Source organism: Solenopsis invicta, chromosome 3, assembly GCF_016802725.1.
Source record: "Solenopsis invicta isolate M01_SB chromosome 3, UNIL_Sinv_3.0, whole genome shotgun sequence".
Lineage (NCBI taxonomy): Eukaryota > Metazoa > Arthropoda > Insecta > Hymenoptera > Formicidae > Solenopsis > Solenopsis invicta.
This window is the reverse complement of record NC_052666.1, coordinates 23899574-23917799: the sequence shown is the minus strand read 5'-3', so window position 1 is coordinate 23917799 and position 18226 is coordinate 23899574. Positions and strand designations below refer to the sequence as shown.

The 18226-nt window shown below is 27.2% G+C and overlaps 1 protein-coding gene across 1 annotated transcript; it reads left to right on the top strand.

Annotated features, from left to right (window-relative positions):
- Window positions 1-1930: 1930 nt before the first annotated feature.
- On the top strand, window positions 1931-17980 carry LOC105201028. Its single transcript, XM_011168865.3, has 18 exons — window positions 1931-2163; window positions 3824-3963; window positions 4054-4098; window positions 4219-4328; window positions 4828-5050; window positions 5513-5681; window positions 6972-7121; window positions 7487-7656; window positions 7933-8160; window positions 9433-9553; window positions 12597-12736; window positions 12817-12861; window positions 12982-13091; window positions 13599-13821; window positions 14237-14405; window positions 15700-15849; window positions 17101-17270; window positions 17537-17980. Exons 1-18 carry the CDS (start codon window positions 2082-2084, stop codon window positions 17765-17767), a joined length of 2676 nt encoding a protein of 891 aa, XP_011167167.2. The 5' UTR covers window positions 1931-2081; the 3' UTR covers window positions 17768-17980.
- The last annotated feature ends 246 nt before the right edge of the window (window positions 17981-18226 follow it).

The following is an 18226-nucleotide window of genomic DNA, read 5'->3' as shown; positions in this document are numbered from 1 at the left end:
ATAGTATTTTCATCATGCTTAAGCATTTCACAGTTATTTTGGTGATCTAATAATTATTTTTAGATCTATATTTAATTAAATTTGTAAATTTTAGGTAAATCCGTTTATTCCGTGTGCATTATTTCCGTTACCATACTAGGAAAATAGAGTTATGTTTTTAAATAATTATTAACATTCTACGAAATCGTTGTCGTTGGGTCAAGGTAATATTGCGGACCTATTAGCTCAGTAAAGTAATTGTTAATGTTTTCGTTTTAATAAAATCCAAGCTCTTTGTGGAATGTAAAGTGAACCGACTTATAACCGAGATTGCTCGCCAACGTCACGCAGATTACCTTATCGGAGCACACGGAAGCACGTAGTCGTTAGAATTTCCATCACGTCTCTTGTTTGATGTATATGAATCGTCTATTTAAACGCGGGGATATGTGTATTAATATGTCAATGCAATCCTCTAGAAGGTCGATGTGGCATTAATACATCTCCTTGGAATTTTACGCGTTTTTCAAGTAAATCTCGTAATATATTACTCTTGATAACTTTGAATTAATCATATAATTGTTACAAGGAAAAACGAACATCTTACTATTGCATATTAAACATAATTGTTATAACTGTCTACAAGCACAATTAAACCTTTTTTTTTAGTAAACTTAACTTATAATTTTATAACTTATGGATTTATAATTGATAATTCCCATATAGCACAGAAAGATTGCAAAAATTTTGCGGAAATATCTCATTGAATTATTGCAATATTGCAGATTGATTGCGAAATGTAGTTGCAACATTGATGCAATGTTATAGCAAGATAAAAATGTTCGCCCTTAGCAAAATTGCGTGGCAATGTTTGAGCCATGTTGCAGTGCAACGTGTTTACAACAAAAAATAAAAATTTTTTATTATTAAATGTAATTTAAAGTACATTTTGTAGGATAAATAAAAACAAATGTAAATAATATATATTTTATTATAATAAGTATTATTATTATAATAAATATTTTACGTAAGTACATATATTTTGCACTTTATTTCACTCTGCACTTTGTTTTCGTTAACTGATATTTTCTTTAAATCTTTGAAATTAAATTATTTAAAAAATGTTTTTGATCAATATCTATCAAAATTACGCAAGATGAGAACTTTGAAGAATTAAAAGTATAGAGAAGAAGGGGATAGCTTTGCATAGGGGCAGTTATATAAAAATTTCCATATATAACAAATCAATTTATTTTTCAAAAATCAATGTCTGTTGCGTTCGTTATAAAATGTAAATAATAGTTAGAATATTATTCAGTGTTTGCAACAATGCTGCAAGATTTTTGCAATCTTGTTCTATTATCTCGCACCCTAATACCTATTATATATTACAATATGCAATACCTATAATATTGCAGTAATATTGCAGTGCAATTTGCAATATTGTAATCTTTCTTCAATGTAACTGCAAGTTTCGGTTGCTGTATGGGTTTATTTTCCATTTAATAATACTAATTCTTTGATATTTGAAATACACAATTAAAGATATATATGTTGTCTACATTTATATTAAAAATAATTTTGTAGAAAAAGTTAATTTGACATTTTAGAAATACATAAATAACATCACGTAGTATGTTTTTCTGATACTATAATGTCTCTAAGTTTCCCTTTTAAATAATTATTTGAAATCTTTTGAAATTGTTTAAGGATAACTTATTTGAAATTGTTAAAAAAAAAATAAAGAGATACCTCACTTGGATTGAAATAGAGAAACCTCTGAATGTAAATACAAAGATACTATTACTTGAATTTTATTTATTAAAAGTAGTACAATTTATTAATTACTTAAGATCTGAATTCATAATTGTTTCTCAGATCTCAAAATCAGTCTGTCTTTGTTTTGCGTACTACGTTTTGTCACTTTGTACTACGCTAGACAAAGATAAACTTAAGATCTAAGATCTGAGAAACATCTTCATGAATTTGAACCTAAATTTATGATAGCCCCTTCTTACCGCTCATGTCTATAATGACACCGACGTATCGCGATTCTTACGTAGTCAGTGCCAATTCAACGACGGTTCGCACTTGAACTCACGATGTGGCTTTCTTGTACCGTTTACACGACGATCACTCTTATTTTATACAGCAGTACAGTGTTATATGCAAGCGGCATAGAAAGTAAGTAGCAGCGAAATTTTGTAAAACGCTTACAAGTTTGATCTATAATTTCTGTATAATAATGTTGTAATCATTACAAATTATCAAAATTTAGATTATTTATTTTACCTTTTTTTGCAATTAAGCAAAATGTGTTTAAAAATCGCAACAAAGTTACGATTTTTTTATAAATATTAACAAAATTTCTTGTTTTTAACATGTTGAATTCAATGAAGGATGATGATAAATGTTATGTAGTTTCCAAATAATTTTACAAAGAGTGTACTAGTACTCTTTAAATTCTTTGGAGTGGAAATCCAGCCAAATGGCCGGATTTTCACTCTTTTAGAGTGTGATTCTATTTCAAAAGAGTGAAATTCTACTCCAAAGAATTTAGAGAGTACTGTGATTGAATTTATACGTGAGGTGGTGATGATTTAGGAACCGGTGCGATATCGACAACCTTATCCTATATTCCCGTTATTCGCCAATATGATTATAATTCCGTTCCGTATTTTTTAATAAACAAGTCATCGTTAAATATTGTCCACACATGGTGTGTGTGTGTGTGTGTGTGTGTGTGTGTGTGTGTGTGTGTGTGTGTGTGTCGCTACTATAATAATTCACTAGTATAAATATATGATTTATACTAATATTTGTGTTTTTAGACAGTTATACTTTTTAACATTAGGCATATCTGTACATTGTTGTATCTATTCTTGTTGAAATTACATCGACAAAGTATACCTATGGTAACAGAAATATTCTCTGTCGACATGCAGATGTTCACGCTTCCTTACTTATCAGTAGTTACAGATTGTCATCATTTATCCACTTGTATTCTCAATCAAAGTGAATCAAGGGACTCAATGAGTTCCAGTATTATAAAATACGTTTCATTCACAGCATATTTTATTCAAAGGATGTTCCAAGGACGCACAGATGTCCTTTGAACGTTTCATAGACGTTTCTAAAAGATCTATGTTATATAGAGTTATTCGCATTTAATAACGTTGCATATTTGCAAAATAATAATGTTTTAGAAATGAATCTAAAGTTTGATAGAATATAAAATGTAAAAATTAAATAATAAGGCTGCAACATTAATATTATTTTTACAATATTTGAATTAGAAAAATTTTATAACAAGATGTATGAATATATGTAATAATATGACGAATGCATAAAAAATATTAATAAAAAAGTAATAACACAATGAAAATAAAAATAGTTTGTTATTACCATAATTATATTAATTATATATTTATTTATATGTATATGGACATATTTTATATGTAATTATATATAACAAATGTTTTCTTGTATTGATGTTTTAATATATTAATATTTGAAATTATTATAATTTATTATAACAATTTTTAATTGGTAGAACTATAAACACAAATTTATTATTACTAACATCATAGTAATAACTGTAAAAATAAAGAATCTAACCATTATTTTATTATGAAATTATGATCATAAATGAAACGAATAGATTCTTTAAAATTTAAACTTTAAATCATTATCACGATGATAATGATTTAAAGTTTAAATTTTATAATATCGCTTGTAAGGTTATTTCATCAAATCAAGCGGTAAACGGGCAAGTCGCGAGTTATCGTATCTCACATAATTAACGAGATTGCAGCTTCCGACAATGTCCCTCGGTGATTAACAGGTTTGCCCATATGGAATCAGACCTGGACCGATAAGCTGAAACAGGATCTATTCGTAAAATATGACAAATACGCTCGGCCGACGGAGCACTTTAATGCTACGGTGGTCAAATTCGGCATTACTCCGTTTTATTTTGATGTGGCAAGTATGCGCAATAATAAAACAAATAAAATATAATGGAAAGGTTTTTACCTTTCTGACTTTACAACTAGTTTTTCTTTCGATTTTCAGAATGACTTCGAGTCTACTGTCACAGTTACTGCATGGGTTCGTCTTGTATGTGCAGTTTAACATTTTTATTATAATACATTTATTGCAGGCTTAATAATTAAGATCACAAATGCGAGCTTTTCCATAAAAATTTTCAATTATTATAATTTTCTATTTGATATCTAGTCTTGGACAGATGAAAAACTAAAGTGGGATCCCGAAAAATATGGCAAGGTCGATGAACTTATCATAGAAAACCACGAAGTATGGCAACCAGATATTAGATTGTATAACAGGTACATAATCTTCCATCTTAGTTCCTTAAAAAAAAGTATGTGATTTAAAATAGTGTTCGAAATTTTCATGTAATGAATTGTAACAGAACGTACGTATAACGTACTTTGAATCGAATATTATTCAAACTGTTTGAATCTGAAGATGTATTCTATTAACGTTAAATAGATCTATAATTTGTTTCGTGTAGGTTTTTTATTATCTCTTCTTTTAAAAATACATAAAGTTAGACAATATATTGTACTATATAAATTTGAACAAACAGAAGCTCTTTATTTTCTATTTGCAAGAAATATTTATTTTACTTAAATTTCTATAATATCGGGTGATCTATTCAATCTAACTCATCGAACAGAATCGATTATCAGCTTTTTCTAAATTATTCAAAGAACTGATTTCAACATTCCTATGTTAAATTATTTGAATAATTTGATTATAATTCTTTATTCAATCTTTAATTTAAAATTATATTGAGTTATTCGATGTATTTATTTTAATTAGTGGAACTTCGGGTACAGTCGAGTATTATGGTGATGTGCCATGCACGCTTAACAATACTGGCGAAGTAGTATGTGTGCCACCTGCGAAATTTATTGCACTTTGCGAGTTAGATTTTCGTCTTTGGCCCTTTGATACTCAGGATTGCTATATGAAGTTTGGCTCCTGGGCTCACCACGGCGATCAAATTGATTTCGTATTATACTCGAAGGAAGAATTAAACGAGGTAGTATGAAAATATTATATTTAAACTTGATATCTTTTAATTCTATTTTGTACGAGGTGAAAATGACATAGGTATTGCGGTTTTCTCAGAAAAAAAACACATTGCAAAATTTAGATGTTTGAATTCTTATTTATTTCTTTATTCATACGCATTTTCTTTTAATCGAGTAAAAGCTTTAACAGATATTTGATAAACAATATACAATTTGTAAGAGGAGAATGGAGGGAATTATAAAACACTATTTTATTTTTCAATTTTGACTAGTGACTTGGATCAAAGTATAGTGCAAGTGAAGATAGTATCATTATCTCCGTAATCTCTCTCATTCTTTGCTGCTATATATAACATATAAAATTTTTTATAATTTATTAGATGCATTATATTATATATAATGATATTAACAATTCACTATATAATGACATTAGCAATTCACTATATAATGACATTAGCAATTCACTACAGGAAGATATGATTGTGAAAAATTCGGAGTGGAAAGTAATAAACATGAGCACGACTCGTGAAGTAACAAAATACGATTGTTGCCCGGAACCATATCACAGTATATCTTTGGAGATGTCATTAAAAAGGAACTCGGCCCTATATTATAATATATTGCTAATGCCTGCTGCCGGTGTGTAATTATTGTTTGAATAATATGTATTAATCTAGTAGCGATTTTGTTCTATACAATTTGAATCATTTTAATTGTTTATAATATTTTAAATATTTCTCATTTTAAGAAACAACGTTATAAAAAAAAATTCATGTAAGTGGAAATATGATACATGCAACAATGTCTTATAATATACTTATTATCCTGTTATTATCATGAGATGTCAGTGTCGATATTTTATAAAATAAATTATAATTTTTTTCTAATTATTTTGTATAAAAATGTTTTGATAAAATCAGAAGAATTAATTAAGACGTAATAATAATTAAGACGTATTTCTTATTCAAATATAATTTGATATATAATATAATAATAAGTACATTTTAATTATAACATTTTAATTATTAAATTAATACGTTTTATATTTTATGTTTATATGCCAGGACAAGATATGGTATATTTTGCAAATTAATGATTTTTCACTAATTTTTACTAATTTTATTTAAAGACTTTTAAATCTAAAATAATTATGGAAATCTATTTATATGCGTTATATTTTTTTTAAGTATTTTTTTTAAATATGAATTTTATTTTAAACATTTTTTAAACGAAAAATTATATCTGTGTAATATTACAGATGATATATTACAAGTTTATAAATCGTTTTTGTTTTTATTTTTTATTATATTCTACTAATTTTTACCATGTTAAATACTTTTTGTTTGTTACTTTTGTAACAAAATATGTCATTTATTCTACGGAGTGTCTTGAATTTGAATGTCAAACCTTCGAAAGTAGAGGGAGGAGGTAGGGAAGGATAAATAAGCTGTTATGAGAAAAAAGATCCTTTTGTGGTTTATACGTTTCTGCTTTGTTTTAGTAAGTCACAAAAAGAAACAAGAAAACAAAAAATTTTTTGTTAATATGTTATAAATAAGAGTAAAACAGTGAAAATTTTGGTTTTCTGTTAATTTCCGCGATTGTTCTAAAACGAAGTGAAATCGAATAAATCTCTGAAAAACTTTTCCTTTAGTTTAGCAATCTCTCACGCGTTTTCAAAATTTTGACATGAAACATCCTGTAATATTGTTTTACAAAATAATATAATTTAATAAGTTTTACACAATGATATAATTTAAGATTTTTGGCATTAGCTTGTGTCACAGAGATATCTAGTACGACTTCTTCTTAAGTTAAGTCGAATTAAGCATAGGCGAATGTGGTGAGATTAGTCTAAAATCTAAACTTATCACAGCTCGGCTTTGAAATTTATTTATTTTATGATATTTACGATATATAAATTTTCAGCCATAGTTTTTCTGGTTTTGGTCACATTTTGGTTACCACCTCAAAGCGAAATGAAGATCAGCGTGGTAGTCTGTACTATATTAATCATTGCCGTATTTTTAGGCTTTCTTGGCTTTAAAGTACCATTAACTACGACTCTTCCGCACATAGGTAGACTAATGCAGAAGTTTAATTTCTTTCAAAAATCTTCAATTATTCTTCAATAGGAAAATATTGTTTTAAAAGTCTAATTTTGAAATTTATTGATGATGAAATAATTTGTGTTTCAAATTTGATATTTAAATGTAATAATACTTAACAAATAAATTTTTAATAAATATGGTTATACTATATATACATGTATGTATGTATGTGTATATACATATATATTTTCTTTTCATGCATTACGTGCAGTTGTATAAAATATTTTTGTACAGTTTCTTTTAGTAAATTAAGTAAATTTTACTGTCTGTAAAAATGACGAAATAAATTATCATTAAATTAATATTTATAAAACTTAATATTTATCTTTACAGTTTCTTTTTATAGCGGCTGCCTCTGTTTAGAAACTATGTCGTTGGTAATTTCTATAATGGTAATCAATATGTCGAAAAGAATTTATTGCATACCACTTCCAAGAAATATTAGGCTGTGTTTATTAAGTTGGCCCGGAAAACTATTAGGACTCTCAGATCTCATAAGTGTGGTAATTAACGTTTTAAAATTAAAAGTTATATTATTATAAATAATCAATATGTGATTTACATACAAATGTTTATTTATCAATTATTTATTTTAAACCATTTTGTATATTAAAATCCCGATTTTTTTATTGTATTTCATCTGTTTATTTTTGATACAAAAATTTATACACAATATAAAATTTAATTCTATATTGCACTTACACACACACACACATACGCACGCACGCACGCACGCAAGCAAGCACGTATTATTGCATTATCATTGATAATTATTTTAGATCAAATCACGAGGGTCTATGCCAAGTCAGGAATTACGTGGCAAACTTACAGAGGAGTCCATTACTATTTCGACGTCTAATATTTCGGATGACGGAGATCGGCAGAATATAATCTCGCCAACGAAAGACATCACGCAATTGGAGTGGATTCTTGCGGGCACAGCCATCGATCGCATAGCTTTCGGGTTGTTTTGTTTGATTTTAGCGATAATGGCAATAGTGTGCATATAAAGCTAATTAATGCATTATATGAAAGTGTTTCTAAGTCATTTAAACAAATATATCGATAATCTAATATATACATGGTATATAAATAAATCTGAATTGTTATTCAATACATTGATTTTTTCTTGTAAAGAAATATCTGTCGTAACATGTACAAATGCAAACATATACTAAATACATTATTGAGAAGTATGCAAGAACGTCTCAGCATCGGGATAGTTCTAGAAAAATCCATCCGTTGATTGTTATAAAACATTTTGTGAAACTATTTCAGGAATAAAACTGTTTTTCAACAAACAAATTTAAATGCGAGAATAGAAAGCTTAAGTATGTCCGTCATAACGATTGTTGGTGCCGATTACTATCTTCATCAAACTTCACAAAATTTAATACATGGATTTTCTAGAATAACAATCTAGTACACTATATTGACAATATTATAACTTGGCATTATACATGTTTAAACAAACAATTTAGTAAAATCTTATGTTTCATGTTGTAACATTCGTATTCTTTTTATCTTTTTAATTATTATGTTGGTTATAATTTGTTAATTCAACCATAACTCATACAATAAGGAAAAGTACAGAAGTTGTTCTCCAATTTTGACAAACCTTTAATATGTTGTAGCACGGATCAAAATAAGGGATATGGATTTTTTTTATACATGCACACTTTTACTTTTAAGGAGTGATGTACTCGTTTGAAGAAAATCAGTATTTTTCTTTCGAAGCGAATATTGTGAAAATTAAAAAAGATTAAAGAAATATTTTGAATGAAAGTTGAATGGCTTGAAGAATATTTTATAACGGTGATAAAATTAAAAAAAAGTTTTTTTGTATGTACATATTTTTTTTTAAACATATTCTTCAATATACATATTTACATTTTTCGTATTCCACTTAATTTGGAATAGGAACATTTTCAACGAGAATACAAAGATAGTACCACTTGGATTTTCTAAAATAAACTACCACTTGAGTTAACATACGAAAATTTTTCAATGAAAATACAAAGATACTAATATTTAAATTTTATTTAATAAAAGTAATACAATTTATTAATTACTTAAGGTCCGAATTCATAATCGTTTTTGAGATCTCAAGATCAGTCTGTCTTTGTTTTGCGTACTACGTTTTGTCATATGCTAGACACAGACAAACTTGAGATCTAAGATCTGAGAAACGTCTTCATGAATTCGGACCTAAATTTATGATAGCCCCTTCTTGCCGCTCTTGTCTGTGATGACACCAACCTATCGCGGTTCTTACGTAGTCAGTGCCAATTCAACGACGGTTCGCACTTCAACTCACGATGTGGTTTTCTTGTATCATCTATACGACGATCACTCTTATTTTATTCAGTAATACAGTGTTATGTACAAGCGGCTTAGAAAGTAAGTTGCAGCGAGATTTTGTACAACGCTTACAAATTTCATCTAAAACTTCTGTGTAATAATATTGCGATCATTACAAATTATCAAAATTTAAATTATTTATTTTACCTATTTTGCAATCAAGTTACGAAATGTGTTGAAAAATAGCGGCAAAGTTACCATTTTTTTATAAATATTAATAACAAAATTTTTATTGTTTTTACCATGTTGTGTTTAATGAAGGATGATAATAATATTGTGTAGTTTCCAAATAATTTCATAAAGAGTGTACAAGTACTGTGGTTGAATTTATACGTGAGGTGGTGCGATTTATGATAACGGCAATCTTAGGTATATTCTCGTCGTCCGCAATATGATTATAATTTTGTTTCATATTTTTATAAACAACTCATTGTTAAATATCACATTCACATATAGTGTGTGTGTGTGTGTGTGTATTTGTGTGTGTGTGTGTGTGTGTGTGTGTGTGTGTGTGTGTGTGTGTGTGTGTGTCGCTCTCATAATAATTCATCAGTATAATTTATACGATTCATATAATATTTGTGTTTTTAGAAAGTTTAAGTTCTTAACATCATTGACATATCTGTACATTGTTTTGCATCTGTTCTTGTTGAACTTATGTCGACAAAGTATACCTATGGAAACAGAAATATTTTCTGCCGACATACAGACGCTTACGCTTCCTTATTTACCATGAGCTACAAATTGTCATCATTTATCCACTTGTATTCTCATTCAAAGTGAATCAAGGGAATGAATGAGTTCCATTATTTTAAAATACGCTTCACTCACAGCACACTTTATTCAAAGGATGTTCCAAAGACTTACAAACATTCTTTGAACGTCCCTTAGACGTTTCTGGAAGATCTATGCTATATGGGACAAGTTATTTGCATTCAATAACGTTGCACATTTGCAAAATAATAATAATGTTCTAGAAATAAATCTAAAGTTGATATAATGTAAAATGTAAAAATTAAATAATGAGGCCATAACATTAATATTGTTTTTACAATGTTTGATTTAGAAAAGTTTTATAACAAGATGTATGAATATATATTAATATGACGAATGTAAAAACATTGATAAACAAGTAACAACACAATAAAAATAAAAATAGTTGCTATTACCATAATTATATATTTATTTATGTATGGACATGTTTTATACGTAATTATATATAAAATTTAAATATAAAATTTTTTTCTTGAGTTGATATTTTAATGTATCAATATTTGAAATTATTATAATTTATAGTAATAATTTTTCGTAATTTGTAGAACAATACACAAGGTTATTATTACTAACATCGTATCAATAATAACTGTAAAAATAAAGAATCTAACAATTATTTTATTATGCAATTGTAATCTTAAATACTAAACGTTTTTCGGTTAATGAAGATACGAGGGTCGTTGAATAAATCATTAGAAAAATATAGAAATATAAATTATTTTGGGTAAATTTTCTATTATTTTTTAACATATTTTTATTTTAACTCGATACACTTTTCCCAACGTTTCTTCAACTTTTATAAGCCGTCCACAAAATGGGGTTAAGGAAGATCCTCAAAATAGGCATCTGTTTGGGCGGTGACTCGTTTGACTTGAATTTTTTCCGCCGAGCCGTTTTTTTAAATTTGGAAATGAAAAAGTCACTGGAGGTCAAATCTGCTGAATACGGTGGATGTTGTAATAATTCGAACTTTAATTCCGTAATTTTTGCCATCAAAACTGCGCAGATGCCTATTTTGAAAACCTTCTAAAATCCTATTTTTTAGACAGCTTAAAAAAGTTGGAGAACCATTAGGAAAAATGTATCTAGCTAAAGAAGATTATATTGGAAAATAAAAAAAAATCTACCCAAAATAATTTGTTTTTCTATCTTTTTCTTAGGACTTATTGCACGACCCTCGTAATAACTTAATTACTTAATTAAAATATAAATTATAATATGAGACACAGTAGGATTGCGAAAAAAAATAACTAGAAATAACATTTTTATCATAACTTAATTTTGTTTATTTTATCAGTATCTTGTTATGCATTTTTGCATTTAAAATTAAATAGGTGTACGAAATGTACAAATTACAAGATTTTTTAGCTTTTGATGTGGTGTTATTTTTTCTATTAAACTTCGAAATTTTTCAAAATTTTGAATAATTTTCGAATAATAAACAGTCATAAAATAGAGCTTTTTGCAGATTAAATTTTAAAGGAGCAAAATAACAATATCATCTCTTTAAACATGAGAAAACCATAATATACGATGAAAGCAAGATCTTAATGCTGAAATAATGCTTTTGTGTGATTGTGTACATAATTTTATTTTTTAGTTCTTTTGAACTGTTTTGAGATAATATTTTATGCAACAGATTTTTTACTTTTTTCGAGATGATAGGGGAGGGGGGGGATTTTAAAGATGCTAGTTAACATTAGTAATATTAAATTGATACGTCAATTTAATTCTGTGATACTTTTCTAATTTAATTTAAGAACTGCGTTTGAAACTGAAAGTAACGGCACACAGTTTAAAAAAATTAGAAATTATATGTAACATCATACAACAATATTATTTTAGCACTAAAATCTTGCTTTGACTGTTTATTATATGTATCTTTCTTGTTCTTAATTGTATTATATACATATCGCTATACTGATTCTAATATTAATTATCGTATATCATCTCTTTAAGTTAATTTTAAATAGACTTTAGTATAATAAAATTTGAATTTATCGCTCAGTTAAGTGACAATCCATCTTTATATCTTTGTTGATAAAAAATCTGAATTGCTTGCTGAATTTGACTTTGAAATTAAAGTTATTGGAGAAAAAAAAGTGTAAAGTGTAAAATACAGAGAGTGTAACTGAAAAGAATGGATTTTTTTTAAATTTAAACATTAAATCGTTATCACGATGACTTATAATACCGCTTGTAAGATCGTCTCATCAAATCAAGCGGTAAACGGACAAGACGCGAGTTATTGTATCTCACGTAATTAACGAGATTGCAGCTTTCGACAATGTCCCTCGGTGATTAACAGGCTTGCCCATATGGAATCAGACTTGGACCGATAAGCTGAAACAGGATCTATTCGTAAAATATGACAAATACGCCCGGCCGACGGAACACTTTAATACTACGGTGGTCAAATTCGACATTAATCCGTATTATATTAATGTGGCAAGTATGCGCGATATTAAAACGTATAATGGAATTTGTACCTTTCTGACTTTACAACTGGCTTTTTTTTTAATTTTCAGAATGACTTCGAGTCTACTGTCACAGTTACTGCATGGGCTCGTCTTGTATGTGCAGTTTAACATTTTTATTATAATACATTTATTGCAGGCTTAATAATTAAGATCACAAATGCGAGCTTTTCCATAAAAATTTTCAATTATTATCATTTTCTATTTGATATCTAGCTTTGGACAGATGAAAAACTCAAGTGGGATCCTGAAAAGTATGGCAACGTCGATGATATTGTCGTAGAAAACCACGAAATATGGCAACCAGACATTATGTTGTACAACAGGTACATAATCTTCTACCTTAATTCTTTAAAAAAAAGTATGTCATTTAAAATAGTGCTTGGAATTTTCATGTAATAAATTTTTATTGTAATAGAACGTACGTATAACGTACTTTGAATCGAATATTATTCAAACTGTTTGAATCTGAAGATGTATTCTATTAACAAGTTAAATAGATTTATGATTAGTTTTGTTTAGGTCTTTCATTATCTCTTCTTTTAGAAATACATAAAGTTAGACAATATATTGTACAATATAAATTTGAACAAATAAAAGCTCTTTATTTTTTGTTTGCAAAAAATATTTATTTTACTTAAATTTCTTTATTATCGGGTAATTTATTCAATCAAATTCATCGAATAGAATCGATTATCAGCTTCTTCTAAACTATTCAAAGAACTCATTTCAACATTTCTATGTTAAATTATTTGAATAATTTGATTATAATTCTTTATCCAATCCTTAATTTAAAATTGTATTGAGTTATTAAATGTATTTATTTTAATTAGTGGAACTTCGGGTACAGTTGAGTATTATGGTGACGCGCCATGCTCTGTTAAAAATGATGGTGAGATATTATGTGTGCCACCTGCGAAATTTATCGCACATTGCGAGTTAGATTTTCGTCTTTGGCCTTTTGATACTCAGGATTGTTATTTGAAGTTCGGCTCCTGGATGCACCACGGCGGGCAAATTGATTTAGTATTGTTCACAAAGGAAGAATTAGACTCGGTAATATAAAATTATTATTTTTAAACTTGGTATCCTTTAATTCTATTTTGTACGAGATGAAAATGACATATTGCGATTTTCCCAGAAAAAACACGTTGCAAAATTTAGATGTTCAAATTCTTATTTATTTCTTTATTTATACGCGTTCTCTATTAATCGAGTGAAAGCTTTAACAGATATTTGATAAACAATATACAATTTGTAAGAGGGGAAAAGAGGGAATTATAAAACACCATTTTACTTTTCAATTTGGACTAATGACTTGGATCAAAGTGCAGTACAAACGAAGATAATATTGTTATCTCCATAATCTCTCTCATCCTTTGCTGCTATATATAAAATATAAAATCTCTCATATTTATTAGATGCATTATATTATATGTAATAATATTAAGATACTAGCAATTCACTACAGAATGATATGAACGTGGAAAATGCGGAGTGGAAATTAATGAACATGACCAAGATTCGCAAAGTAACAAAGTACGATTGTTGCCCGGATCCATATCACACTATATCTTTGGAGATGTCTTTAAAAAGGAACTCAGCCCTGTATTATAATATATTACTATTACCTGCTGCCGGTAATATTATTTATTGCAGTTTGAATAATACTAATTTATTAGCGATTTTGTTCTATACATATTGAATCATTTTAATTTTTTTATAATATTTCAAATGTTTCTTATTTTAAGACATAACGTTATAAATAAAAATTTCATAGTTTGTAAGTTGAAATATGAAACATTATAATATACTTATTAGCATAGTATCCTCTTATTATGATTAGACGTCAATTTTGATATTTTATAAAGTAAATTATAATTTCTTTCTAATAATTAAATTTTCTTTATCTTACATAAAAATGTTATGCTAAAATCAGCAGAATTAATAATTTAAAACGTATTTTTTATTCAGATATAGTTTAACATATAATATAATAATAAGTAACATTTTAATTGTTAAATTAATATGTTTTATATTTTATGTTTATATATGCGAGGACAAGATATGGCATATCTCGCAAATTAACGATTTTTCACTAATTTTTATTAATTTTCTTTAAATGCTTTTAAATGTGAAATAATTATGAAAATCTAATTGCAACCGTTATATTTCTCTTTTTTAGTCTCTCCCTTAAAAATATGAATTTTATTTTAAACATTTTTGAAACAAAAAACTGTATCTATGTAATATTACAGATGATATATTACAAGTCTATTAATCGCTTTTGTTTATTATTCTTTATTATGTTTTACTAATTTTTATTATTTTAAATGTTTTTTATTTGTAACTTTTGTAACAAAATATGTTATTTATTCTACAGAGTACTAAATTTGAATGTCAAACCTTTGGAAACAAAGTAGGGGGGAGGAGAAGGATAAATAAATTGATATGAAAAAAAAGATTCTTTTGTGGTTTATACGTTTTTGCTTTGTTTTAGTAAGTCACATAAAGAAACAGAACAGAATATTTTCATTTTTTAATAAGTAATAAATAAAAGTAAAACAGTGAAAATTTTTGTTTCCTATTTATGCGATTGTTCCAAAACGTAGTGAAAACGACTAGATCTCTAAAAAATTTTTTTCCTTAGTTTAGCAATCCCTTACGCACTTCCAAAATTTTGACATGAAGCACTCTGTGATATTGTTTTACAAAATAATATAATTTAATAAGTTTTACACAATGATATAATTTAAGATTTTTGGCATTAGCTTGTGTCACAAAAATATCTAGTACGATTTTTTCTTAAGTTAAGTCGAATTAAGCATAGGCGAATGTGGTGAGATTAGTCGAAAATCTAAACTTATCACAGCTCGGTTTTGAATTTTATCTAGTTTATGATATTTATGATATTTACGATATATAAACTTTCAGCCATAGTTTTACTGGTTTTGGTCACATTTTGGTTACCACCTCAAAGCGAAATGAAGATCTGCGTTATAGCCTGTACTATATTAATCATTGCCGTATTTTTAGGCTTTCTTGGCTTTAAAGTACCATTAACTACGACTCTTCCGCTCATAGGTAGACTAATGCAAAAGTTTATTTACTTTGAGAAATCTTTAATTATTCTTCAATAGGAAGATATTGTTTTTAAAGTCTAATTTTGAAATTTATTGATGATGAAATAATTTGTGTTTCAAATTTGATATTTAAATGTAATAATACTTAACATTTTAATAAATATGATTATACTATGTATATATACATACATTTATGTATATGTATATAAGGTACTTGAGCCGAATAAGTCCCAGTACTAAATAAGGCCCACTTTTAAATTTACCATTTAAAAACGCGCTTTATGTTTGAAATAAGTATATGTTTAAAAGATGTGTCATAGAAAGTAGATAAAGAGGGATTAGGAAATTAATACCGGTAACAACACGTTTTTTCAGTGCAACAAAAGCTTGTAACAAAGTGGTTAAATCAGTTGTTTTTATAAAAATTTGTTTTAAATTTAATAAGTATACATTATTTTATGTTTTATTACAACATATTATAATATTATTCAACTTTCTACTATTCAACTATAGAAAAAAACAAATATATATATATTGATTTTTTGGAATAAGTATATTTTTTTATAAATAATGCATTATTAAATAAGGTCTACTTATACATTTATTGTTATAGCCATTGCCATGTGTTTATTAGGTACGTGACTTGGAGCAGAGAATAATGATTTTCAATGACTCTAACTTTGCATAAGCTAAAATTGCACTAAAATAGTTAGAATTTCTTAAAGTTAAAATATTAATTATAGAAAAAATTAAAAATAATTGTTATGTTTTATAGTAAAATAGATCTTAAAAGATTTAATATTTGTGATTAATAAACATTTTAACAGTGATATAGAAAATAATGTTTATATCCTTTGTTGTTTTTAATTTATTTTTAATTCGGGTTTTATTAAAAGCATACAAAATTAATAAAGCCCAATGTCAGAGTTTAAAAAAATTTTTTGTGTTTATTTAAAAATGTTTTATATAAAAGATAATTTTATTTTGACGAATGGTTGAAATAAATATTTTATTCTCACTTAGAGAGTTTATTTCAATATCTGTGTAAATAGAATTTATAAAAAATGAAATAAGTTAGGTGGGCCTTATTTGGCTCAACTACCTTACATATATAGTTTCTTTTCATGGATTACGTGCAGTCATATAAAATATTTTTGTACTATTTTTTTTAGCAAATTAAGTAAATTTTATTCTAGTGTGTAAAAATGGCAAAATATATTATCATCAAATTACTTAATATTTATCTTTACAGTTTCCTTTTATAGCGGCTGCCTCTGTTTAGAAACTATATCGTTGGTAATTTCGATAGTGGTAATCAATATGTCGAAAAGAATTTATTGCACACCACTTCCGAGAAATATTAGGCTATGTTTATTGAGTTGGCCCGGAAAACTATTAGGACTCTCAGATCTCATAAGAGTGGTAATTAACGTTTTAAAATTAAAAGTTATATTATTATAAATAATGCATATATGATTTACATACAAGTGTTTATTTTTCAACTATTTATTTAAAATTATCTTTCTTATATATGTATATTAGAATCCCGATTTTTTATTGTATTGCTGCAGTTTATTTTTGATACAAAAATTAAATAATATAAAATTTAATTCTATATTGCACTCATACACACACATACACACGCACGCAGGCACGTATTATCTTATTAGCATTAATAATTATTTCAGATCGAATTGCAACGGCCTATTCCAAGTCAGGAAATATGTGGCAAACTTACAGAGGAGTCCATTACTATTTCGACTTCTAATATTTCGGATGACGGAGATCGGCAGAATATAATTTTGCCAACGAAAGACATCACGCAATTGGAGTGGATTCTTGCGGGCACAGCCATCGATCGCATAGCTTTTGTATTGTTTTGTTTGATTTTAGCGATAATGGCAATAGTGTGCATATAAGGCTAATTTATTATATGAAAGTGTTTCTAAGTCGTTTGAAGAAATATATTGATAATATATCTAATATATACACGATATATAAATAAATCTGAATTGTTATTCAATACATTTATTTATTCACGTAAATAAATATCTCTTGTAATATGTACAAATGCAAACATGTACCAAATATATTATTGAGATGTGTGCAAGAACGTCTCAGCATGGGAATAGTTTCAGAAAAGTCCATCCTGTGTCTGTTATAAAAAAATTTTGTGAAACTGTTCTAGAAATAAAACTGTTTTTAAACAAACTTAAACGCGAAAATAGAAGGCCTATGTCAGTCACAACGCTTTTTGGAGCCGATTAATATTTTCACCAAACTTCACAAGATTTAATGAGTGAATCTTCTAGAATAACAATCTAACACACTATATTGACAATATTATAATACAACTTGGCATTATGCATGTTTAAACA

Bases quoted from the DNA above. Each gene is read 5' to 3' on its own strand.
- LOC105201028 (XM_011168865.3), top strand. From the start codon at position 2,082: ATGTGGCTTTCTTGTACCGTTTACACGACGATCACTCTTATTTTATAC. The intron at 7,657-7,932 runs GTAATTAACGTT...TAATTATTTTAG, and splicing joins TCTCAGATCTCATAAGTGTG to ATCAAATCACGAGGGTCTAT. The intron at 13,822-14,236 runs GTAATATAAAAT...AATTCACTACAG, and splicing joins CAAAGGAAGAATTAGACTCG to AATGATATGAACGTGGAAAA.